The sequence below is a fragment of the Oreochromis aureus genome, linkage group 6 (assembly GCF_013358895.1).
Source record: "Oreochromis aureus strain Israel breed Guangdong linkage group 6, ZZ_aureus, whole genome shotgun sequence".
Lineage (NCBI taxonomy): Eukaryota > Metazoa > Chordata > Actinopteri > Cichliformes > Cichlidae > Oreochromis > Oreochromis aureus.
Genome location: NC_052947.1, coordinates 6,609,747 through 6,636,478, shown reverse-complemented (window position 1 = coordinate 6,636,478; position 26,732 = coordinate 6,609,747). Strand labels below are relative to the sequence as shown.

At 40.3% G+C, this 26,732-nt stretch overlaps 1 protein-coding gene across 1 annotated transcript; it reads right to left on the bottom strand.

Moving 5' to 3' along the window:
* Nucleotides 1-2,821: 2,821 nt before the first annotated feature.
* Nucleotides 2,822-26,516, bottom strand: LOC116315571 (hsp70-Hsp90 organizing protein 2-like). Its single transcript, XM_031733899.2, has 16 exons — nucleotides 26,325-26,516; nucleotides 11,595-11,677; nucleotides 11,411-11,491; nucleotides 10,327-10,386; nucleotides 9,226-9,399; nucleotides 6,779-6,907; nucleotides 6,558-6,603; nucleotides 5,794-5,884; nucleotides 5,540-5,681; nucleotides 5,279-5,383; nucleotides 4,638-4,725; nucleotides 4,449-4,482; nucleotides 4,113-4,187; nucleotides 3,903-4,005; nucleotides 3,616-3,755; nucleotides 2,822-3,467 (listed from the first exon to the last, which is right to left on the bottom strand). The coding sequence occupies exons 1-16, from the start codon at nucleotides 26,368-26,370 to the stop codon at nucleotides 3,332-3,334; spliced, it is 1,533 nt and encodes a 510-aa protein (XP_031589759.1). The 5' UTR covers nucleotides 26,371-26,516; the 3' UTR covers nucleotides 2,822-3,331.
* Between the last annotated feature and the right edge of the window lie 216 nt (nucleotides 26,517-26,732).

Sequence of the window (26,732 nt, the reverse complement as noted above, 5' to 3'; positions counted from 1 at the left end):
CATAGGGGATGACAATGATGTTGCGTCTGTCTTTCTTATCCTCCCTCGCTGGTGTCTGATCTTCTTTTCTGTGCCTCTTTGCTGACTTTATGAACGCCCAGTTAGGATAACCACATGTTTTGAGTGCTTCCTTTATGTGTGTGTGTTCCTTCTTTTTTCCCTTCAGGCTTAGAGGGAACATGTTCTGCCCGGTGGTGTAGGGTCCTGATTACTCCAAGTTTGTGTTCCAGAGGGTGATGGGAGTCAAAGAGGAGGTACTGGTCCGTGTGTGTGGGCTTCCGGTAAACTTCAATGTTGAGGTTGCCATTCTCTTCAATGTGCACCGCACAGTCCAGGAAAGGCAAACAGTTATCCTTTGTGTCTTCCCTGGTGAACTTGATGTTTTTATCCACAGTGTTAATGTGCGCAGTGAAGGATTCCACTTCTTGTCTTTTGATTTTGACCCAGGTGTCGTCTACATATCTGTACCAGTGGCTGGGTACTCTTCCTCTGAAAGAGCCAAGAGCCTTCCTTTCCACTTCCTCCATGTAAAGGTTGGCTACAATAGGTGACACAGGGGAGCCCATGGCACAGCCATGTTTTTGTCTGTAGAAGCCTTCGTTGTATTTGAAGTATGTTGTGGTGAGGCAGAGGTCTAACAGTGTGCAGATCTGATCGGGTGTGAAGTTGGTCCTGTCTTCCAAGGAGCTGTCTTCTTGCAGTCGTTTTCTGACAGTCTCCACTGCTTCCGTGGTGGGTATGCAAGTGAAGAGAGAGACTACATCAAAGGACACCATGGTTTCATCTGGATCCAGGGTAAGTTTCTGGACCTTGTCGGTGAAGTCGGTGGAGTTCTTGATGTGGTGTGGGGTGTTCCCCACAAGAGGTGCTAGGACGGTAGCAAGGTGTTTCGAGATGTTATAAGTGGCTGAGTTTATGCTACTGACTATGGGTCTGAGTGGGACCCCTTCCTTGTGGATTTTAGGAAGTCCATAAATGCAGGGTATGGCATCCCCTGGATAAAGGCGGTGATATGTAAGGCGGTCAATGATTTTGTCCTTTTCAAGGTTTTGAAGGCAAGCTACTTTCTTTTTGTAGCTGCTTGTGGGGTCTCACTTTAAAGCTTCGTAGGTGTTGTTGTCACTGAGGAGAGTAGTGATCTTTGTGTGGTAATCTGTTGTGTTTAGGACCACGGTGCACCTTCCCTTATCCGCTGGTAATATAGTGATGTTGTTGTCTTTGCTCAGGGAAGCGACGGCCTTCTTTTCTTGTAATGTAAGGTTAGACGGAGGGACTTTCGCACTGGAGAGGGTGGGTGAGACTTTCATCCTGATTTGCTCTGCTTCAGTCTGTGATAATTTATTAATCCGTATGGCGGTTTCTGTGGCTGTGATGAGGTCCACTATGGGCAACTGTTGCAGAGAAATGGCGAAATTGAGTCCTTTGGCTAAAACCCTCTTTTCAGGTTCAGTGAGATTCCGGTCTGAAAAGTTCTTTACCCATTTCTCCCGACTGTCTTCAGACTACGATGACCTGGATGACTGAGAACCTTCACAGACAGTTCTTTGGATACATTTGTTTTGAGTGTCCACGGATTCTCTTCAGGTCGTTCCTCCCTTTGGTGGCTCTTTCGGTTTCACAATGTCGCCTGTCTGTGCTGCAGTGACGGCCTTTGAGGCTGGGCATACACATGATAGCATGCGTATGTGTGTATGTAAAGATGAGCTGCCGTTCTCTGCTGCACACTTCTTTTTTTGTTTTTTATTTTTTTGACATGACAGCCTCTGCAGCTGCCACCAGATTACTGTGGTTCCTCTTACCCGCTCTTCATCTGGTAATTTCACAGGATTCTCAGGTCCACCAGTCTGTATAAAACTATGTCTATAAACTGTGGAACAATTTCAGAATAACGATCTCCAATGTAAAATTGCAAAGCGCGGTACATACAGCGTAGTGTCTATGAATAGGGCGAAATCTCTGTGTACAAACGAAATGGCAGAAAATCAATATTTTGAACTGTGTTGAGTTCCTGAACTCAACACAGTTCACTGTGCCATCCACAAACTCAAGCAAATGCTCTCTGCAAAAAAGAAGCTGCACGTGAATGATCCAGACACACTCATCTCTGGACCAGCACTTGTTGCTCACATCTGACGAAGAGGCACAGCCACCCGAGTGGCATCATCCACGGACAGACATGACACAGCAAACTGTCCAGAGCGAGGACAGTTCTGGTTCTGGCTATATCATATAATTTTATGCTAATGTTAGATAGTTAACACTGTTTAACCCGCTTCACATGCTGCCACTGTTCATCATTCCATCCAATCAACATTTCAGAATAAATACATGTAACAATTTAGTAATAAGTCTGACAGAATACCAGGAACCTGACAGAGAGGAGGAAAACTGACTGATCCACTCATGGTGCTGATAAACCCATAGCTGCTCCTTTCATCTCTATTCAAACCCATCTGCAGACACACTGTGCCTCGGGCAAACTCAATTAGCTAACATATAGAGCACTAATTCAGGAGGATGTGGTCTCGGACAACACAAACAAACAAAAAGCCCACTTCTGTTTAGATTGTGGTTGGTAGACTCCTCAACAATAAATCAAATAGCTCACAATGGGATTGCTTTCTTCTGCCTCACATTACTGAAAAATAAGATTTTAATACGCATGAATGAGAGCGTCTGTATCTCTGTCTTCTGTTTTAATAACACAGAGCCGATATGAGAAGATCAAACCATCACTCCCAAACCCGAGAATTTCTCTGAAGAACAAATGCAAACAGCTGGAAACTAAAACAACAAGCAGTAAAGGGAAATAAAAGGTCTCATATATCAGTTTTTATTGTTTTATGCAAATATTTATACATTTTATATGCAAAATCTAATTTTACTGATATGAAAATAACTTAATTTTAAAATCTGCCCCAGTGTCGGACTAAAGTGTTTCCAACATGGTTCAACCAAACATCTGGACCATAAATCTCTGTGACATACGTCTGTGCACAAACCAGGAGCTCCTGTGGCTGTTTCTGAAATCCAAGTGAAGCCTCGAGAAATACATTTCCACTGAGGACCGTCTCTGCTACAAGATTTTCTTTAAAATGGATTTATTCTTCCCCGGGTCAGGGTCTGCATAACGTCCTTCATTATTTCAGAGTCACATCTTCTGACTTTGGTTATCACATGTGATCCATGTCTCAGGTTTCTTCACAAACATTCAGTTGTCAGTGTTCCCAAGTGGACCGTCTTCTCCTCTTCCTCACCGATCGCTGCTTTTCTTGTTCCCTTGTCCTTCTTTGATGTGCCTTATGGGCAGGAGCTGGAAAGATAAGGAACATCATGGTTGCCAAGGCTTCTTGTCTCGACCTTGCTGGTCTGGTAGGTGTTTGAAGCGGCACTTGTTGCCATAGAAACAGCCTGTGGTCCGCCAGTAAAAGCACTCATCTCCATTTAAAGGTGCCCGCCATCGGGACCTGTGTGGACAGAAGCAGAGGAGATCCGATAAGAGATCAATAAGAAGAGTAACATCTCTCAGCTACTACTGAAAATTGTTCTACAGTAATTTTGTTTGTGTCACACTGTAAGGGACCCCTCTGGAAACATTAATGAGTCACTTTGTACCCAGAGGCAGCTGAACTTGGCTGAGTTCCTGCAGTGTTGGAGCCCAAGTTGCTGTTGCTTCTTTGCATGGAGGGCACAGTCCTGTGGATCCAGCGATCTGGGTACCTCATCACCAGCTTGTTGCCCCCGAGCTCCACCCCCTGGACAGGAGAGCACAGTGCAGTTAAACTTTTTTAAGACTAATTTTCATGACGATATTCAGTTTTTTGACACTCAGAAGTGTCAATCAGCATAACGAGACACAGACAGTCCCAATGATGAAGACGGTTTCTAGGCCCGTCACACACCTGCAGCTTGTCCAGGGCTTTGGCAGCCATGTTGGCGTTCTTGAAGTTGACAAAGGCACAGAAGCGTTCATGAAGAACTCTGATACTTTCAATCTCACCGAAGCTGAACACACACATAAACAGTTAATACTATTAATAAACTATCACTGCTGGAAACTCTTTAAAGCTTTGATGTCTTCAAAGACACACAGACACACACACAGTCTTTACTTTTTGAAGAGATCACAAAGGTCCTTCTCTGTAACTTCCTGTGTAACGTTCCCAACCCACAGAGAGCGACAGTTTCTGAAAGACAGGAGGAAAAAACAGAGAAGAGAAAGAAACGAGTGTGGAGACCACAAAGAAGGGAAAGTGTGGTTATTGTTCAGTGTTAACAGATGACAAAGATGCAGAACTATTTTCTCACTTGTATCTACATGTCTCTTTCTATGAAGGAAATAAAAGAAACTTGTGTTTCATTCCATTCAAATCACAAAAAAAGATTTCCCTGAAAGGTGCTCTGTGTTTCTGAATCTGCTGTGATCGATCGGTGAGGTAATAACCTACCCACTCTGGTCCTGCTGAGAAAAGAGCTTCAGAGCTACGAGAGAGACAAATTAAATACTTTGTCACAAAACGATATAAACAAACAAACTCCTTAAATTTGCTTAAATTTTGGTTTTATTACAAAATACTGTCATTATGCAACAGTGCTGCCTCATGGTGGACAAAGGTGGCATTGCAGGCGGTTCTTACGTCTGGCTTCAAATGAGTTGACGACTGCCTGAACAGTGGTGAACTTCTGCAGAAGCTCTTTGCTCTGCGCCTCATCGAAACCCATCTCCTGCCAAAACAAAATTAAAAATTATTTATGTCAGACAATAGAAACATTTTACTGTCATCACTTGGAAAGCAACATCGGCTGGAGTTTGATTTAATAAACACAGAATTGACTTGTTATTGCTCATTTTCAGCAAAAAAGAAATCTTACAAAATATTGGCTTATAACAATAATAAGCTTTTATCTACTTTCTAAGGCATCTAAGTTCAATTTCTAATCTCACATTCAAGGAAATTGAAACGTAAACTACAACAGATACACATCTAAAACAGAGTGAATAAATGAAGGAAACTGGTTGAGTTTAAGGACACTGTGCAGCTGAGTTGAGCTGTTTCTCTCAGTCGTGTCCCATCATCCTGTTGGACACCAGCAGTATACAGCTCGCTTTGGTTTGTCAGCATTTCTAAGCGCCAACAGTAACTGGTGTTCCCAAGAATTTAGGATGTCTTATACTTTTTAAAGTATGTGAAATGTTTTTGTAATTTGAAGTTTTTAAAATATCTTCCAGGCAGCTGTTATACCCCAGAACCCTGAAGTCACTCGTGACGTTCCTCACCATGAGCTGAAGGACGCGACAGTTAAAGAGTTTTTTGGATGCTTCCTTACAATTCTGATCCAACTCCAGCACCTTCTCCAGGGCCTTCTCTGCTTCACTGTACCGCTGTCATTTACACAGACACACGACAGCAGTTAGTGAAAGGAGTGGAGGAAATAAAATGATAGAGTGTTGTAGCGTCTTATATGCGGAGACATTTAAAAATAAAGACACAATTGCTTGGCATTGAAATGTATTATTTGTTATATAGAACTCACTGACCTTTAACCCCACCAGAGCACAGCCCTTGCGAAAGTATCCCTTCGGCCAGTCGGGAGCCAGCCGGATGGACCTTCGAGCATCACTCAGAGCTGCTGAGAACTGCTCCAGAAACCAGTGACAGTAAGACCGATTTCCATATAACCTGAGACACAAGAAGAGACACGCAGACACAGGCAGCAGGAGACTTTCATCAACCAAAGTAGATGAAAAAGGCTGAAGTCTGAGCTGGAGTCTGGGTTCACAGGTCAGCTCACCTGTGATCTTTGGGGTCGCAGAAGATAGCTTCTGTAAACATGTCCACCGCCTCGGTGTACTGGGCTTGCTCGAACATCTTAATGCCCTGCACTGGAGAAGGTCACACACACTTTTATGCTTAGAGTAGGGGTGACACATTCATTTTGGCCACTAACATCTGGCCACTTTATTAGGTATGTTTTTGGCTAGGCCAAATCATCCAATGTAGCAATGTCTGTTTTCAGTTCTCTATGCTACTGCAACCGTCTGACTTTCATAAACAGCAACTCGCTTTGCTACTGGCAAACAATTCAGCAGCAACAATTTATGATTTGCATTTTCCTTTTTGTTTATCATTATTATTATTATTATCATTAATATTATTATTATTACAACTGTTGCCATTATTACAGACTCAGTAATAAACAAAGTAGACTGATCACTTTTGTTGACAATATTTTAAAAAACTGAAAACGTAGCTGCTTCCTAAACATAGAATTTACAAGACGTGCATAATTAAAAGGCCAGTGAGTATATATAAGCACATATTATTCATGAGTTACATAATCAAATACTGATCAACGCTCCTGAAATAAACACCATCTTTTAGAGAGAAGAAATATTTTTTCCTTTTTGTGGGAATGACTAAATATTTTGCAAATTTGGTCCAAAATTTGGAATTTGACTGGGCTTAAATCTAAAAATGGACTGATGGTATCTTGTGCACTGAAATTATTGCAAGGCTGCAGGATAGAGCTAAAGAAGAACACACGAGCAGACTCACATGTCAGGGACTCCCCCATCCTCCTCATTTCTTCTGTGTTCTCCTCCTGAAATCACCACAGAAAGTTCTGTCACTGCAGTCACTTCACTGGTTTCTAACTCAAAACACATTTAGCCAGTCGTACATGAAAGAGGATGGATCATATAAGCTCATCTCTGGGCTATATCAGTGGACCGTGTGTGTTTGTGTGTGTGTGTGTGTGAGAGACAGAGAGAGAGTACCTGGCTGCTCCTGGCCTCATTTTCCTTGTTCTCTCTGGAGATTTGCTTTGCTCTGTTCATCAGGCCTTTCAGTTTAATGGTGTTGGCAGCGTTGGCCACAAATGCACTGCTGATATCCCACTCTGGCTCCTGGATCACAGGAAGTAACACAAAACCTTCAGTATTATAGAGTGACAAAAACTGAAGATGTCAATCTGCTCTGACCTGCTCCGAGCTAAAAATACATAAATCAGACTGGCTGATCTTTATGATCCGTGCGACTGATCCAGACCTGGAGGCGCTGAATCCAAAATATGGCGCAGTAGCTTTAGTAATTTTTAGAGGTTTTACTGTGTTTGTGCACAGATCTCTTAGTTCTCACAGCAGTTGCCTAAGTCACAGTTTATCCATAAATCAGAGCTTACCTATTCATAGAAATGCAAATGCTTTCTAAGACTCTGAGTCGTGTGTTTGTGTGTGTTCAAATAGTTCTGAAACACAGAGAAGAAGTCAGTGCAGGTTTAATTTTATGATAATAGGAATACAGGTCTTGTGTACAAGTCTTCCACAGTCTAAGACCCGTATTGCTTAAAAATATTAAGGGAATGATTTTTAATCAGAGTACAACATCAAGTCAGCTAAACTTGTGGGGTGTTGATCTGGTCAGTTAAGTAGCAGAAGAGTCAGTTTCAGCTGCTTTGATGTTCATGAAAATAACAACAGCTGCACTAGAGGGACAACAATGAGAAAACCCCCGAAACAGGAATAGTGTGGGACACCACGGACACTGAGATTTTCTCCTCCCTCATCTTTTCTGACCTTTTTCATTAATTGTGCATTTGGTTAGAGTCAGTGTCATTACTGGTAGCATGAGGTGATACTTGGATCCTATAGAGGTTGCACAGATAATGAAGGTCTGCTGTCTCCCAGCACAGTCTCAAGAACATGGAGGAGATTCCAGGAGACAGGCAGTTACTCTAGGAAAGCTGGACAGGGCCGTAGAAGGTCCTTAACCCATCAGCAGGACCGCTATCTGCTCCTTTGTGCGAGGAGGGACAGAATGCAGAGCTACAAAATGACCTCCAGCAGGCCACTGGTGTGAATGTCCCTGACCAAATATTTAGAAACAAACTTCATGAGGGTGGCTTTAGGGCCCAACATCCCCACGCCTTGGCCCTGTGCTCAGTGCACAGTTGCACCATGGGACCAATTAGCATTTATCATAGAATACCACAATTGGCATCTCCACCACTGGTGCCCTGTGCTTTTCACAGATAGGAACAGGTTGCTGCCTGTAGCATTGTTCAGCAGTGGTTGTCTAAAATGGCACATCTATGGAAGGACACCCAGACCTCTACAGGCTAGGCAACAGCATCCTGACTCCCATTATGGATTGGGATAAAATTCTTGGATCCAGTGTCAACACCCTACACTGGTTCTGTGGGTCCTGGGTTCCTCCTGGTATGGCAAGAGCATGCAGGCAGTTCCTGGAGGATGAAGGAAATGTGATACCACTGACTCACCCTCAAACTCGCCTGACTGAAATCTAATAGAATACCTCTGGGACATCATGTTTTGTTCCATCTGATGGCTCCAGGTTGCACCTCAGATTGTCCACGAGGTCAGTAATACCCTGGACCTCATAGAGGGAGAGTTCCCCCAGGACACCATCCATCGACTCACTTAAATCAAACTACTAAATACCATTTTGAGTTGCAGCAATGCAATTTCAGCAAAATCTTTGACTTTTGGGTGTCTTTGAATTCAGCCCTGTGTAGGTTGATCATTTTTTATTTCCATCAGGTTATGAGGCATCCTTTAAGTCCTAACACAACACCAAGTCCATGTTAGTATAGATATTCAACATGACCTTTTTTCCCATTGAGATCTGCTGTGTTTTCAAAGTGCTGCTTTAAGTTTTTTGAACAGTGTATGTGCATGACGGTGCACTTTTCTTTGAGAAAAGTGCACCGTCATATCAAGTGCAAGTCATACCAAGCATGTTTGGAGCAGGTTATTACAGCTCAGGTTATTCAAACCTGTTCAAAACTGCACTTTTGACCAGGTTGTGCAGCACTTTAAATCACCCAATGATCCCACAAAGTCACTGCACTGAGAAACCTTAAAATCGGGGACCTAAATACAGTGTGCCTGTTTAGCAGTGCACACAGCCTACATACAAAAGTTCAAAGAGAGATTTTTCATTCTGGATCAAACCAAGAAAACCTTTCAGACTTATTGGAAGTAGAAACTAGAAAGGAAAAGGACTTTTCATCTATTATGTCTTCCTTCAGGAACTTTTAAAGATTGCAAATCTAGCTTCCCAGTAAGTGAGCAGAGTAGAAATTAGTGTTTTCTATGATAAGCCTTATGTGTTGTACTTGAAGAACACCTTGCAGTTTTATTATTTATTTCCCACCGAATGCACGGGATAAAACACTAAGTACGGCTACCTTGCTTCAACCCACCTCATCTGACATCCTGTGGGACAGTTGGCGGTTTATCTTGCTCTCCGTTGCCACGAGGGCAGTCACTGATTCAGGGTTGCATCTGGCTCTGGGATGAACGGCAGTCCATCGCTCTTCTTCTTTCATCTCCTCTTCGCTGTCAGTATCTGACACTTCTCCAGCTGCTTCCTCTTCCTGTTACAAAATAAAAGCATCACTGTGGAATAACTATAAAATCATTATAAAAAGTGACTGGATACACTTCAGTGTGGGAGTAGAACAACTCGAAACCTTGAGCTTTTGATGACCTGGATTTGTAAGAAGGATTTGTGTTGACTCAGTATTAGGCTTTCTCTCTCTTTTGTGTTGTATTTCACAGACAGTGAGCATTTTATGCACAGTGTTAGATTAAAGCAGTGAGTGAACCAAATAAAGAAGAAAACAAAGTGGTGATGTGATTGTTTTCTCTTATGCAGGGCACCACTGCGGTTGGCATAATCTGGCTAGTGGTACAAAGAAAGGCATTCAGCATGTTTTTGAAAATTATATATTTTAGGCTACATTATAACATAAGAGCAAAATGTTGTTATAATGTAGCCTTTAAAAATAAATGTTGAGCAATTACAATCTAAATCACAGACTGTACATAAAAATACAGACTTATGACTTTTGTACTTATTATAAAAAATAAGTAAGATGCAGATACCTGTGAGAACTGATACCTGCCTTTAAATGTACAATAAAACACAGCCTAGCTGACCTGATGCAAAGGACACTGAATGGGGCTGTAGCAGAGTAAATGGTTTTGTGTGCAACCTACAGACAAAGGTAAGAGCTGTGATTTCTACACAACAGATTTCTATTGTCTGTAATTTTGTATATAGTTTAAGAACATATATAATACTGTATGATAGTAAGTGTTGTCATTAAACCACCATTGTAGAAGCACAGCAAGTGTGGGCAGGATAAGGCAACTCAGATAGTGTCCCAGCGAAACGTGTGAAAGGGTATGAGCTGAGGCATCAGGTGATGTGGTCTGGTACTTGGATCAGGTAAAATGATTGCAGTGAAAAGGAAAAAAAGAGAAAGAAAGAAAGACAAATGTGAATATTAGCACCATACCTGCTCTGAAGCATCCTCCATCCTCTCCTTTCGCTCTAGTTTCCTCCGTTCTTTCTGCCTCTGAAATTGAGAGTAAGAACATGATGGCTATGGGATGATACATGATGACATGAAACATGAGGAAACACAGGTGGAGAAGCACATGTGTATTAGAGTGTATCATAAAATGAGGAGAGAGGTTGGTTAATGCATTTAAACAATGTGTGGGGACAGGTGGAGCAGCAGGGAATGTGAGTAGTGCTAAGATGTATGATAATGTAGCAGATGCAGTCATTTCAGTTAGAAAACAGCTTTTAACACAGTCAACATACTATATAAGCTGTAGGTATCATAATAGTACTGTGTAGACCTGAGCCACCACTCTTTTCTTTACACTTTGCTTCCAAGCAGCCAGACACTCATGTTGTTTTTTAAAGTGGTTTTAGGCACTAGTTCTCCAGGCTTTCTGAAGGTTCGCTGCTTTTCCACTTATCCACTCCTTGAATCTGATCATTTTAACTTAACTTTCACATCATCAATAAGCATAGAAGAGGACAGGAAAGAAGTACAACAATGAGTGTCTACAGCCAAACTGTAAAACACAGCAGAGGCTCTGTCATTGTTTGGAAGTCAAAATTGCTGGAATTATGAAAAAAAAAGAAAAGTACACGAAGATTTTGATCCACAGTGCAGTACCATCTGGAAGGCATCTGATTACCAACAGCTTCATATTTCAGCATGAAAATGATCCTAAAAACAATCCCACTGCAGTAAAAGCATACCTGGACACACAATGAAACACTATCAGTCATGGATTGGCCTCCCCAGATCCCAGACCTCAACTTCATTGAAGCAGTGTGGGATCATTTTAATGGAGAATGGCAGTCAATATCCAATGAGCAGCTTTAAATGCCCTTCAAGAAGCCTGGAGAGCTATTCTGGAAGACTACTTTTACGAGAAAGTGTACAAACTCAGTTTTTGGCTTTGGCTTGTACATTAATACCATTCATGTTTACACGTTTCAATAAATTGCTGTACCTACTTCACATTTTCCTAGCGGTGGTTCAAGACTTTGTACAGTGATGTTGTGACTTTCTTACTTACTTTCCTTTTGGCCCTCCTTCTTTCAGCTCTCCTTCTGGTTCTCTCCTCATCATCCAAATCCTCTTCATTGTTCATCATGGTCTGCTCCACAAACAGGAGTAAACACACACACATTCATTCCATGACTGGCTTTAAACACCAGCTGACCACATGATGACGCATAGTTTATAATCACTCAGTGTACCTGTGATGACTTCTGATCTTTCCTCCTGTGTGATGGGTCATGGGGTCCATTGTGAGCCTCCATCTCCTCCTCTCCAGAACCGTCTAGACACAAACAAACAGGAATATTTTCATTGCACTGAGCTGTTTTCCTGCAAAGTGACAGGACAAAAAAGGCATGACGTGAAAACACAAACAGCCACTTTGCTATCAGTTTAACTGACAGGCATTTGACTATGTTTTCTGTTTGTCTATAGAGTACGAGAGCGCCTGCTCAATTCAGATCTCTGACTGGCCAATTTCCCTTGCAAAACCATGCAGGTGATCGTGTGGCAGCTTCTTACTGGAGGAAAGGAAAGGAGGAAACACATAAATGTGTCACTTTATCTGGTCTCATGTTTCCCCTTCTGTTTCAGCCTTCTGGGCAGCTACAATAAACACAACTGCTACTAACTTATTTAAATACAGGCCACTGTAAAACTCTATTCTTAAAGCGTGACAGAAAAAGCACAACACAGGATCACGGAAAGGTCAAAACTAAGATGTCAGTTTGCTGTTTAGGTCAAACAGACGCTATGTAAAACTCAAAGTACAACAAATATATCAGTGCCAAGTTAGATATTTGTTTAAACTGAAAAACATGCAAATAAATCTGCTTATTTCTGCTAATAACATCAGTGTGGTGCATGCGCATCATTGAAGAGGACGATCATTTTCCTTCATGCAGTGCTTCCAGCCTACATGCAACTGAAGCTACTTTGTTATTTGTGTAAAAGGCACAGATGCAGGTGATTCTACACTCTATTTGTGGCATCAATCTTTCCATTGATTCTTTTCCTTTTCCCCCCTCGAGATGTTTGTCTCATGATTAAAACCAAAATATAATCACAAGTAACTCTACGCTCTACACGATTTAATTGAAATTTCAATGTGGTTAAAAAATATTGAAATTAGAAATGCAACTTGAAAAAATGCAACTAGAAATGCAAAATGTAAACAAAGCAGTTTTATGTAAGGAGTTGGGGAACTCCAGGCCTCAAGGGCCGGCGTCCTGCAGGTTTTAGATCTCACCCTGGGTCAGCACACCTGAATCAAATGATCAGTTCATTACCAGACCTCTGGAGAACTTCATGACATGTCGAGGAGGAAATTTAGCCATTTACATGAGCTGTGTTGGATCAAGGACACATCTAAAACCTGCAGGACACCGGCCCACCCCTGAGTTAGATGGTAATAAAGCCATCGCCATTGATAGGCTCAGATAATTTAACAACTTAGGCTCTGGTCACGCAGGTCTAGAGACTGATTGGTGACCACCTTACAACCACCACTCACTACGGAGAAATGTGTATTCTCCAACCAGCCATTGATTTGTTGGCAGTTTAAACACTTTAGATGGTAAGTGACCACCTGGTGACCGCTAGGGAAAATGTGTATTACCAGACCACTAGTGAATGGTTGCTGTAAGATGAAGTTCCAAAGTGGTATACAGATCTGCAACAAAAATCTCCTTCAGATTGCTTTGTGACAGTTTGCCATAGTCCCCTGTAGTTTGCACTGAAGATACCAGCTTGTCAACCAGAAACTATCCCAAAGTGCTTTACAGCCTTACTTATTTACAATCCAGGTCTCCGAGAACAGAATTACAACTAAAAATAGTAAATAACTAACAATGGTAAATAACTAACAGTGGTAAATAACTAACAATGGTAAATAACTAACAGTGGTAAAAACAATGAGAAAACCCAGAACTCACAGAAAACAGCCAACATGACAAGAATAATGACTAAATTCCAACAATGCTAAAAACAATGGTAAAAAAAAAAATAAAAAAGCAAACAGCAAACTTGACCAGACCACGAGGGACCTCAGACTGGACAGTTAATAATGTCTGATTTAAAATTGTCAGTTGTTGAACAGGTTCGTATGTTGGATGGGAAGATTATTCCAGAGCCTAAGGCCAATAATAGCCGAGGCCTGATCGCTTTGAGTCTTTAGGTGAGAAGAGGGAACTGCGAGAACTTGTTGGGATGATGAGTGCCTCAGTGACCTGGAGGCAAAATAGGGAGTTAAAAGATGTGCAATGTATTAAGGAGTTAATACAGGGAGGTGTTTAAAAGCACATAAAAAAAAATGTAAAATCTTTAAAACTCCACAGGTAGCCAGTTCAGCTGAGCTAAAACAGGAGTGAAATTACAATCGAGCAGCTTCAAACGACAGAGATTGGAATTAGACGATCCTAAATACAGTAGTGCAGCCAAAAAGGTGTGGATAACTGCTTCAGATCCTTTAGTGCAGCAGCGCTTTACCCCATCATTGTGTTTCTGTTTTTCTTTTTAATGTTATTGTGTGAAAGTGCACAGAACAAAAGAACATTTTAAGTGTGACTACTTCTCTACCTTTCTGTCTTCCCTTTTGTTTTTTCATGACTGTTACAGACCTAGTAGGTCCTAGCGTGGTTTTGCCTATGTTGGCATGTATTACTTTCCCTCCCCTGACTAATGTTTATAATATGGCACCACAGTTGTGTCTGTTTGCATAAGCATTTTCCTACACAGAGGGGTTTTCAACCTACGCAAACCTTTTCCCATGCAGTCTTCAGCACGTAGCTCAACTGTGTGTATGCTGAATGCTGACTAGTTGACAATGCTGACAGCAGAGTGCAGTGGGAATGGGAGAAATGTGAAAGAAACTCAATGATTAAAAATGAAATGCAGTATGAAAAGCACAGACAGTGGCTGCAGTGGGCAGTTTTCACTGTTATTAACACCCCGTTTCACTTCAACTCTTTATAGGTTATAACTTTGCTCTTTTCCACACCTGGAATGGACCAGCAGCAGCACATGTAAGAGTAGCCCACAGGCTGGAGGGCTACTGTTACTGTTATCTGGCAACAGCCACTTTTTGTAGGTAGACGGGCTGTCCATAACTCCTTATGGGTTACCAATGGAGAAGCACATAGAGTCCATTGGGTATTGCCAGCTGCAGCTGAGTCTACTTAGCAATTATACCAGGAGCACTTAAAGGCCAGGAAGAGAACTCCAATGCCAGATAGCTTTTCTCCAGTGTGTGCTGTGCATTTGTAGGCTCTTAGTTTCTTAGAGCGTCCCTCCTTTTTCAACTTTCAACAGGTGAGTGGAGGCTGTGGTGAGGGAAACATTTGTGGACCACACTAGATCACCATGCCTGAAAAATGCCTGACATATCTGAGACCCTCTGGACAGAAATAGTGCTCAAACAGCTAGAAGCATTGTAGAAACATTTCACTCTTGCGCTTGTTTAATTTTTAGCTGAACATTACCCAGTGAGTTAAACTTTTCAAATTCAAACAGGACACATTTACCAATCAATCAATTATCAAAAACTCAGACGGGATGCCAGAACTGGAGCAGTCAAAAAAATGTCACACCCAACCACAGATCAGTGACCTCACGCTTAAACTAGAAACAGGGAGGGCCACAGCAGCCTGTGCATTTCAAGTGACTATATTTGTTTTTTATAGAATATCTGACATGCCACTGTGATTTAAAGGTTACAAGGGAACCTCCCTGGGTGATTGTGAAAACCTTTTCACACTTGTTAATGACTATATTTGCAAGACAGTGAATCATGTAGTAGTTAGAGGTTACTAAAACTGCCTGAGATTTTTATACTTCCTGAAAAATCGAAATGTTGAGTACTCATAGTTTCCTTAATAGGTTGCCAGTTTGAATAAACCATACAATATGCAAACTCTGTGTGGTAAACATATTTAAACGTTCATCAGACTTTTCTATTTAGACCAGAAGTTATCAAACTGGGTGAGATGCCAATTAAGGGTCATTTTTATTGGTGTGAGTTTATTTTTCAACCATTCAAGATTTGGTCTGCTGTGTTATGAACAACAGAAGAGATCGAATGAAACAGATTTAAAACAGATTCTCCTCCTGCTGACCACATACATAATGTAAAAGGGGAATTTTTCTGGTGTGTTTTGTGTTGGTCATCATCTAGCAAGTGCAAACAAACTAATCGTGACTTGCAGAGAAAGAACAAGCATAAAATCATTAAGAATCCTTTTGTGAGTCGGTAATGAGCCCAGTTTTCTGTTGCTGAGCTTCCATGCAAGCAGCGCTCTGAACAATTTGTTCTCCTGCCCTCGGAGCAAAAAAGGAGTCAGGAGTTCAGTCGGAGAGCACCCTGGACAATAAGTCCATTTCGTAAAATATCTTGTGTTATCAGCCTGCTGCGCAAAAACAACAAACTATCTGAGCTCTCGAGGTGGGAAATTTTTACGCCTTGAGGCTAAGGCTGAGGATACATTTGCCAGCCAACACACCCCTGGCATGTAGCCACATCTTTACCTCAGCTATGTCTTCCTGATATGAAGCAAACCTTCCCAGTTATCTTTGTGGAAAACCAAGACCATGTTGCAGGAGGAAACCAGAATTATCTTATACTACCTGTCCATTTGCATTACTGAAAAGAAATTGAGTGGGAAGTCTTTGGTGCTAAACACACACTGGTACAGATTGACACACGCACAACAAAGTCTCCTGCACTCCCAAATGTGAAGGCAAACAGGGGGAAGGAAAGAGTATACTTTATGGTGTCAGGCGAACATTTTTACCCCTCAAAAACAACATTGCTGTAACTGGTGCTAAGCAGAGAAGACTGTCCTGGAATAGACTTTCTCATCAGAAACAGTAAGACACTGAATCGTTTTACCTTTGAGAAACGGCACCACCTGACTCAGTGGCACCAAAGACAGGCAAAGGTTTTAAAAGAACAGGAAAGAGGGAAGATGTCTGCACGGGTGTAACAGGCTTGTTTTGAATTATCATCCACATTTAGCCAATGTCAAATTACAGGTTTGAAACAACATCACCACAACATAAATACCACTTACACGAGAGCTATTTTACAGTATGCATTGTGGGGTTTTTTGGTAGGGCTGCCCTCCTTACATGCTTTAAATTCATGTGTTAGTAGTGGAAGATCAGCTGGCATGAACAGACTTCAATACATTTGCAAGGTTGCGTTTTATAAGTCATCACATCAGGTGGTATCTGCGGTGTTTCATTTCATACTGTCTTTATCAGATTTACTAATAAAGAACACAGTAATCCAAAGATATTCATTAATATCATTGTGTTTCAGGGGAGCTTATTGGAGCTTTTGAATGCCACCGGTTTAATGTAGCCAGCATAGTTTCCTTTTATATTCATTCTAAAAATATTTGACTACACAACTGAAATGTGAATTACCATTTTATGATGAAACTGAAATTGCAGGGCATCATTACAGAATTTTGAAACTGAGCTCACTGCTATAGCTGGATATTTGGATGAGGCATTTATACACAGTAGTCTAAAGCGCTTAAACTGTGTACATGCAAAAGCAGACACATTTCTTTTTCAGATTTTTTGATTTTGCTTATGTATTCTATTCATCTTCTGGAGAATTATACTCAAAGTAAATAACTTGTATGTAAAGCACAATTAATTCAAAACGGTGGCACCGTCTTCCCTTTTTTGTGCTGAACTTGAGTTAAAAATCATATGCAGACACTAGCATACTGCTCTGATAGAGATTCTCTTCTTGTAAGTGAATGAAATGCCCCAGTAATAAGACGTAATATGACGAGTGCTGCAGAACAAAGCACAATGTGCAAGTCCCCATTTTTATGTCTGACAATATAATGAGAAAACATGTTATCCTGGAGGATAAGCTAGTTACGCAAGCTACTAAGTAAGCTAGGTAGTCACAGGTTACAGCATGTGCATCCTAATCATTTACTAGCTTTTTTTTGCACTGTTTGTGGTTAAGAGGCTCAATGAAGTCCTTCATTTAACTGGCACATTTAACTCCACCCACTTGCCATATTTGGTTTAAAACTGAAAAAAATAAATGAAATAAAACGCACAACGAATGTATCACCAGTGCTCAGTCAGCTGGAAGATTTGAACTTATCACCCAGTTCTACCTCAGGCAGCACATATAGGACAACTACCAGTTTAATACCAGATAATCCACTGTTGTCTGGAAGTAACATTAAAACAAGTTCATTCAACTTCATGGCAAAAGAAACATGGGATTGAAATACAGCCAGGGCTATGACAATGTGGACTATTAGACCTTTTTTGTATGCATAATCAACATATACTCAGAGGTTCAAAAGTAAAAAAGACAACTGAATAATAGGAGGTTTCATGGCTAACTGAGGTCTATTCTTTTATCATTTTATATCAAACTAAATTGACTTACTAAAAGATTTAGATTTTTTTTCAAGGGTTCCAGAGATATAACCAAAATTTTGGAAATGGCCAAAGCACTGTGGATATATGGATGATGGCAGAATTATTTCCGTGGTTTAAAAAAGGTCCTTCAAAATATCTATTAAAGTCAACACTCTCACACTCTTGATGAAGCAGGCATATTGTTGTCAGGGTCTACGATCAACAGATTCCTTTATGGATCCAAACAGAGTGGGTTTCACTCAAAACCATGAAGACCAGATTAGACTTTGGCAGAAAACACCTGGAAGAGCCTGCACAGTTCTGGAAAAAAAATTCTTCGGACAGATGAAACCAACGTGAACTTGAACCAGAATGATGAGAAGAGAAAAGCATGGCAAGAAGGAGAATCACCATCACAATCTGAAGCGTACCACACTATCTGTCAAACATGTGGGCAAAAATATTCTGGCATGGGCATGAATGGCTGCCAGTGGAACCACACTAGTGTTTGTTGATAATGTGACTACCAACAGAAAACTCAATTAATGCAACAGAAAACAAAAGTCCTAAAAATCCACCCTTCCATTCTCTCCTGCTTATCTTTATCAGGGTTGCAGGGGGGCTGGCGCCCGTCCCAGCTACCATAGGGCGAGAGGCAGAGTACCCCTTGGACAGGTCGCCAGCACATAAGAGACAGACAACCATCCGCACTCACATTCACACCTATGGGCATTTTAGAACCATTTACATCTCTGTTTTACTTTAATGTACAGTACACCTTAGCCACCAACATAATTCAGAAGACAAATCAGACATGTTTGTCTGAGTAAATGTTAATGTTACTGCTGCACGTGATGAAATTTCTTAAGGCTGACTACAAGATTCCTCTGTGATGAACAAGCATGTCAGGATGATTCAGCGAGTTATGTCTGCTCTCTATTCAGCCTAGATTTGTAATATTTACTCACAGATTAAGCACCATGGGAGCTTTCAGATCAGGTATGATAGGCAATATTAAGCTATGTGCTACATGCATGAGCTTGTGTGCAATCTCCAAAATGTACTGCTTTAGTAAGTCCTCCAGAACTGAAACAGGGCAGCAGGTTGAGTCTATGCAGTAAAGAACAGCAAGAATATGATTGGTGTAAAGCTTTTTCTGCAGTTTATTAACGAGTGAAAAACGTAAACATTTTACTGCAATTCAAAGAAATCTCTGTAAATCCACTAATTCCTTCAAGTGATGTCATCTAATAATTGTTTTAATGATGTTTAAAGTAGGACATGGTGCTACATTCACATGAAAACAGAAAAAATGTTATCTTTGTCCTTTCAAAGATAAATGTATTCTCAAATTATTATTCAAATGGTGGCAGTCAGTACAAACAAAGGCTGGCCCCAAAGTGACGTTACACAACAACACAGTCATGCACCATTGGCAATCTGAGGTTATCTTTCAAACATACATGCTGTTCTCCCAAATCAATTTACTATTTGGTGCTGACTACAACAGAAACCTCAACACCTTCTCTAACTGTTTCATGGTTAAAAAAAAGTTTCCAGGAAAGTGAAGGAATTCCATCCCCTAGACTGCTGGAAGGGTTTTAATGTGATAAATAAACCCTGACCTTGCTCTAAAAACAAGCAGTACAGCACAGAGAGGCTTCTGACTCAGACATACAGATAGACCAAACAGAGAAAAAGTAGCCTTTGCCCACATTCCACTGAAGTGGTAAGCTACCAAGGTCCTCGCATTTAATCCAATTATATTTTTGTTCATTTTTTCCCATAAATGACAGCGTTAAACTTCGTCTGCACGTCTTCCAAGGCTGTATTTACCAGTAAAGTATGCTAGCAAAGCATAAAAACAGAGCTTAATGTTTTATTAATAATCAACTGCAAACTATTTTGGTGGATAATAAGAAATATCAGACACATTTCAAGAGAGAGAGGCATAACTAACCTAACTGCACCGGTGAAATAAGGTCATTTGTTTGGTTTATGTTTTTACTCACACACATATGTGATATGACATAAATATCATTCCATACATGACACTTTAAATCTACGGAGGAACCCCACAATAGCAAAGATGGTGGTAAAAGTCTAAAGAGTTGTCCACACAGCAAGTGATTCTCTTCTTGCTTGTTGCTTGGTAGTTATTGGACACTAGTAGACCAATCCAGCCTCCAGTTGCCTAGGCAACCTTCTAATGCATTAAACCCAGAGCCATTGAATGGAAGAGTCGTGCCTGTCGCTACCCGATCCGGCCATCACCATGTGTGATGCTGAACTATTGTGAGACTCCATCATCCTCGCAATAGTTCAGAATGTTAGCAACATATGCTAGCCGCGCCATAGCATTATACCAGTATGGAAGTTTGAGATGTATTTTAAAAGGTAAGAAGTTAAAAAAACAACTAAAAAACTACTCAAGGGCTCTGGTTTAAGCCTATTCCCTCATATCTCAAACAGCAGCATTCTTTGCTCTCATTGTTAGTTTCAATTACTCACCTCAAAGTTGGGAGAAGTTTAACCCCAGTTAACCTGCCCACTTCACAATGCCAACAGTTATGTCACTTGCTGTGACTAAAAGTCACTGAATGTCACTGACTTTCTATGGCTTCTGATTGCCAACCTGCTGTGTGGACACTCTCTAGCTTCCAGAGGAACTTTTTTTTTACTTTATTCTTTTATTGTTTTAGGGAAAAAATCAGCAATCATCTTATTCAGTTTCTAACAGATAGTGATTTTATATCCCAGCGACCACTAAAATTAAACTTTACTTAGATTATGTTTGTGAATACCTGCCTACCTTCATCAATACATCATCTTGAATTTTGACACAAATTCTTTCACGCTTGGAAGCTCTGATACACATAAGTCCATAACCTTTGGACGATGGCACTTCTTTTTTTTCTTTTTTTATTTTGCCTCTATAAAGTACCAAAGCTAATTTTACAGAAGCAGTAACACTGTAGACTTCCAGCTTCCAGTTATAGCCACTTTTATAAGCAGTCCTTCATTTTCAGAGGCTCAAAAGAAAGTCAACAATTAACTGATTGTTTCATAGTCAGGCGAGGCCTGTTTGATAAAATATGTGGCATTGATTCCTCACAACATTTACAGAGCAGAGGAACTTGCTTCCATTTTCCAAATTTGAACTGTAATCAACTTAAAAAGAAAATAATTTTACATGTTTACATTTAGGAACAAGTTTCTTATCCAGCCTCCGTATTATAGCTGTGACATTAAATTTAAAACGGGTGGTTCCCCCTATTTTATCAGCTAAATCTTTTGGCTTATTAGTGCCAAGGCTAATCACACACAGACGCACCCAGTTTTGTAAACAAATACAAGGCTGAAAGACGCATGCAGGACATGCTATCGCTCTGACTCATGCGCTCGGTGTTGAAACACAATGACATAAAGTTTTCTGTGATGAGATCACGCAAGTTCACAATTATATATACTTCTGATGAACTTTGAAAGGGTGTTTTTATGTGTTCCTTAATTGCAGTAAGTAGATCACTATAATTCCTGATAGGACAAAAAATGAATTCATGGTCTTCTTAATCATATTTGTATTGGGGGGGGCGGGGGGGTTATATATTCCTGTCTTATTTCTATGCCGTGTTTGGTTTTCAAAAACATGGTGCTGTGCATTATGTCCACAGCCAAGTCTTATCTGTCCCAATGACATTGTTCTAGAGGTTTTGTGTTTTGTTCCCCTCCAAACAAGCCTTTCTTTATCAGTCATGTTCTAATTGTACTGTCATGCTAACTGAGGTCTGTAGCGTCTGAGATGTAGCTCTAGGATTTCTCTGAGGATTGCATGGTCTGATCTTGGGGTGAATTTGCTGGGACGTCCATTCCAGTCACAACCAGTCACTGTCTGTGACTAGGGGTTTTTATGTGTTACTTAATTCCAGTAAGTAGTTCATTATGATTACTGATAGGACAGTAATCATAATGAACCCATCACTGTCTGTGACTGGTTGTTTTTCTATTCCATTCCTGTCCTATTTAAAAATGTGTTTGTAAAACGATTATCATGATTGAAACCACAAGGCCAAATGCGCTTGACAAGGAATAAAGCTGGTCTTTATAATACAAAAGCTCCTGAAGCTTTAACGTCTTCTATTCTCCGTGTATTTTGGAATTGGGGGAGGTTGTGCTTGAAAGCTTTACTGTGTTTTATGCCAAAATCTGTGACTCTTAACTTGAAATGTAACATCTTTTAGTTCCTGAAAATTTACCAAGCGGTTAAAAAAAACCCCATTAAGACGTTTAAGAGAATTACGAGAATGAGCTGCTCAGTCACCTCAATAACATTTCTTTTTTAATGTTTAAATGCTCGTTTGTTAAGCAGCCTTTTAGTAAAAGCAGCTCTTTAACTGGAACTGGCAAGTGAAATCCAATTCATACTTGGAACTGTTTGAGTAAGAGTAGTAAGAATACGCTGATTTCAAATTTTGTTTAAAGTACCGAAATGTACAAGTCTTTTTCAGGACATGTGAAGGAATATAAGCACTGAAAAGTCAGGGGAATGACGTTCCCAAGCAAGACAGTCCAAGGACACGAGGAATGATAAACATGGCAGGAAATATGCACTGATATGAAATAAACCTAATTTATGTCTAGAGGTTATAGATGGCAGGAAGAGGACCGTGTTAATGGTGTAGGCATTTGTTTAACCAGAAAATTAAATATCTTCAGCTGTCAAAGTCATGATGCAGACAGCAAAGGTCAGAACTTGAAAGATAATTTTTATTGCTCTTAAAGATGATACAATGTGATGAAGGATGTTGGGTCTAGTAATGCTTCAGATTTCTGTTGACTTTTTATTATTTTGTTGAAGGAACGTGATGACTTTAAATTGTATCATCAGTTTTAAAAGTATATGAGCTGAGTGCATGTTATATTACACAAGGATAGTTTACCATGGATCTTGCAGGTTACCTGTAGATTATCCCACTTGTATGAACAACTGATCACCATGACTACTGGTGTTCTAAGAAGTGGGTCTGTCGAGTCTTTCTATCATTATCATTCAATACTGGTGTATCCACCATAAGGGGCGTCCATGTGGGTGCTCGTCACACGTGGTGTGTCGCTAACGTATACGCTACCCCATCATATGTCAATCAACAGTATCCCAAACGCTCAGTGAAACTGAAACAAGCTGAACTCAATACCTGCACATTTTGCTTTGTCACGGGTTATTTTGCCCATCGTCACTTGAAGTCAATGAAAGTCATTAATGTTCCACAGGGTGTGGTTTCCACATCACAGCAGTCTGCATCCTATGTGGACGATTAGGAAGGGCTGCACAATTACAGCCAACACAGTTCAATATCGAGATCATAATAATTCGTCACAACTTTTCATTGACTGCAGTGACAACATGTTTTTATTTCAATATCATGAAAACAGAACAGTGCTTTTACATCTGTACAATCTTTATGTAGAAACACTACATTTCCAAAACTGTTCACCCACACATTATATTCCAAGTGCAAAACTAACCCGGAGACTATCCACCACATAGTAGCAAGAACTAAGATGGAGGCTGAAGCGGCATACACTCAGAAGCACATTCAAGTCACTGTCAAACTCCTGATTTATGGTAAGGTTGGGGTCATCACTGACGAAGTCTTCTCCTCATGGGATTAAAAGAGAAATTTGTTTTAAAAAAAACAAAGGGCATCCATTTGGATAGACACTGAATAGCACGGAAATTGAGCAAAATTAGAACACTGTGGCACTAAGTGGGAAGGCTCACGGCTAAATTTAGCAGGTTAACTATGCAAACAGAGCCTGGAATGTCAACTAGCAACCAAGTACATTGACATAGCTAAAGGCCATGTCATGCGTAAAGAATTTCCGTTTTGATTTAGTTTCAAGTTTCATTTTCATTCATAATCACTACTTTCAGGGGGATAAACAATACTATGGTTACACTGTTTGAAAACATGTTATTGTTCTCAGTATGTACTTCCTTATACATATACACCAACAAATAGATGTAGATGTTAATACCTGTCAAAACAGCCTTATCATGTTGCTCTGTAATGATTAGTCAGGGGTTTTTCTCAACATGTACCTTTGGTGGTTAGGGTTAGGGAAAAATTTAACTGAAAAAATTGAAAAATAAAAGTAAAAAGGTAGGAGGCATTTCTTGTAGTGCTCTGTGGTACACTGCAGTGGAATGAGTGGTTTGCTGAACCTGCTTCTGCGTCTGTCCGGCATGAGATGAGGCATGTGTGACGGAGATTCAAGCTCCAAACCCATACATAACCTCACTGACTTATAAATCACTTTCTTTAGTCTTTTGGTATTTGATGCCCCTGTGCATCCCACCATAGAGCACAGCACTGACCCCCAGACACATAAAAGTCCAGTTTATTGTCAACACCGTGCTATCTGTACATCTGTATTGTATCAGTGATTCGGTTCTCCTGATGTTCACAAACCAGTTTTCCTGTTATTTCTAGTAATTTGATTTTTAAAAATGTATATGGTGCTGAAGTAATTGAATCCCTAATTTTAAAAACTGTTTAAAAGTCTTCTCATTAAAAGTCTTTTGATGGTGGTTTTCCCAGTGAGGAAAGACCAAAACTTCTTTACGGAAGGCACCAAATTTGTTTGTATGCAAACAAAATTAAAGTACATTTTACTGCTTTCAGTAAAATTCAACTTTTATTTTCCGTGTCTCCTGCTGCTGGCTTGAATGTCCCATATTTGGAGTGTAGACACTTTTATTAAGTCTTCATTGCATGGATGACGTTATTACCAGTCAAAGGCTGACCATAAACTTAAAGGTTACAGTGGTGGTCAGACCAGTTCCTGTACATTCTTGTGGGGCTGGCGTGCAGCTCATTTGTCAGTCAAATATTTTTGGTTGGGCTTACAATGCTTTTCCAGCTGAGTCTAAACATAGTAAACGCCCAAACAGGGCACCTAAGATCTAATTCATTTGCAAACAGAAATGGAAATCATCATAACAGAAGTCCAGAATTACAATTTTGAAACAATAACGGTCTTAAATATGAACTGTGGGGCACCCGTCAGTATAAATGCAGGGTAGGAGGCACAGACTTTATAAATGACTTTTAAAATAATGTTCAGCTCTAAAAATAGCAAGTTGCTGTAGTGAACTATTTACCTTAAAGTGTTCACTCTTTAACTTTAGTTAAACAGTTGATTAAAAGTGAGCCCATAGCCTTTAGCACTAAAGGGTCTTGGGTCAATCTCATTTGTATTCTTTGTTACACACTACATAGCAGATCTATATGAGTGGGATAGACTACAAAAAACTCGAATTATTATTACTCAGTAGTAATAATAACTTGGATGCTCACATATGTGCTCTGTTCACAACAGACGCTGTTCACTAACCTAATTTCCATGTATCATAAAGTAGTGATGCACCAACCCTGTTGGTCATTTGATACCTTAACTCAGGATATCTGCCAATAAAACCATGTTCCAGAGCAAGCTTTCTTTATCCTTTATTTATAATGTTTAAAAAAAGGCAAAATGCCACAAAATCAATCTCCAAACCCTCACAGCACTTTAGTAATCTGAATGATTCCTATAAAAGCCATGGATTACTGTTGGCTGCTACTGGCCTATTAGTCACACATAGCTAACAATAATCAACTGGCAATAACAATGATATGTGCGTGTGCGTGTGTGGGTGTGTGTGTGTAAAAATATTACTAGTATTATAAATCAGTAATGTCATACCTGATACTCAATGGGACATTAATAGGATTGTGCAAATACATATAGCGCATGAATGCAGCATGAAGCTGAACTCGGATTAAAGTAAAGTGAAACAGGTGGCAGCTCTGGCAATAACCTTCTTCAAATACAATAAAGGTGTAGATGGCCAGTTACTATTACTGTGCTTGGTTTGTGATTGTCTCCAAGGTATGTGTATCATACATAAATACTGATAACAATTCCAAAGAGCCCTCATTTCTCCCCAGAAATGTTACTTTGGGGAGCTCTGGGTTCTCACTCAAGTGAGAACTCACTGTAAAATCAGGTCACTTACACAAAAACGAAGAACAATTACAATCACAGGCAGGAGTGACTGAAACGCCCACTCTCCACCTGAACTCCAACTTCTATTAACCTAAAAACACAGTTTGGTCTTATAACTCTCAAAAAGGCCACACTTCATTCATATGTAAAAGTAACAATGTAGCAACTATAAAAACTCGGAAAATGCCACCAACATCATTATATGTTGGTAAGTGAAGGATAACAGTACAGCTACTGAATCTCTGAATAGTCTGTTCGACTTTTTAAGTTTTATACATTTTTCTGACATATTTTTCTAACACATATACAGACTATTATCCGAAAGTTCTTAGTTGTGAGTGCTACTGAAGCCTGGAAAATAGGGGCTCTGAGATACAGTCTTCAATAAAAGCAGAAACTCCACAGAGCAACCAACCAGTGTCACCACTTTATATCACCGAAGAGCCGAAAGTTGGTAACGGCTGACTGGCAGAATTACTCACCGCCTCCTAAGCCCAGCAGCCGGCAGATATCTCTGGTGAACTTCATCAGCTTTTACCGTCCACACATTAAATCCCAGCTGTCCTTCTGTACACAATCACACACTTCCACCCTTCATATAGCGCCGACAGCTCGCCGGTGACAGTACCGGCATCGGCTCATATGAAACATTCCCCGCTGATCCGCCTCCGATTGTACAGTCATTATCAAGTTAACTGGATTACGGCAAAACACTCTTCCGGTTATTGCTTTCAACAATAAAACAGGAAAAACATCTTCCTTACCACACCCATCAAAATAAAACCGCGGGAGCGTTAACATCAGTCTTTTCATAATTTTCCTAAAGGCTTGACATCAAACTGCGAGATTTACACGTTGAAAAGAATAGAAAACAATATAATAATTAAAGA

Coding starts and splice junctions, on each gene's coding strand:
- LOC116315571 (XM_031733899.2), bottom strand. CDS start 26,370: ATGAAGTTCACCAGAGATATCTGCCGGCTGCTGGGCTTAGGAGGCG. Junction 5,885..6,557: donor GATGGGGGAGTCCCTGACAT/GTGAGTCTGCTC, acceptor GACCTTCTCCAG/TGCAGGGCATTAAGATGTTC. Junction 3,468..3,615: donor CCAAGTTCAGCTGCCTCTGG/GTACAAAGTGAC, acceptor CTGTCCACACAG/GTCCCGATGGCGGGCACCTT.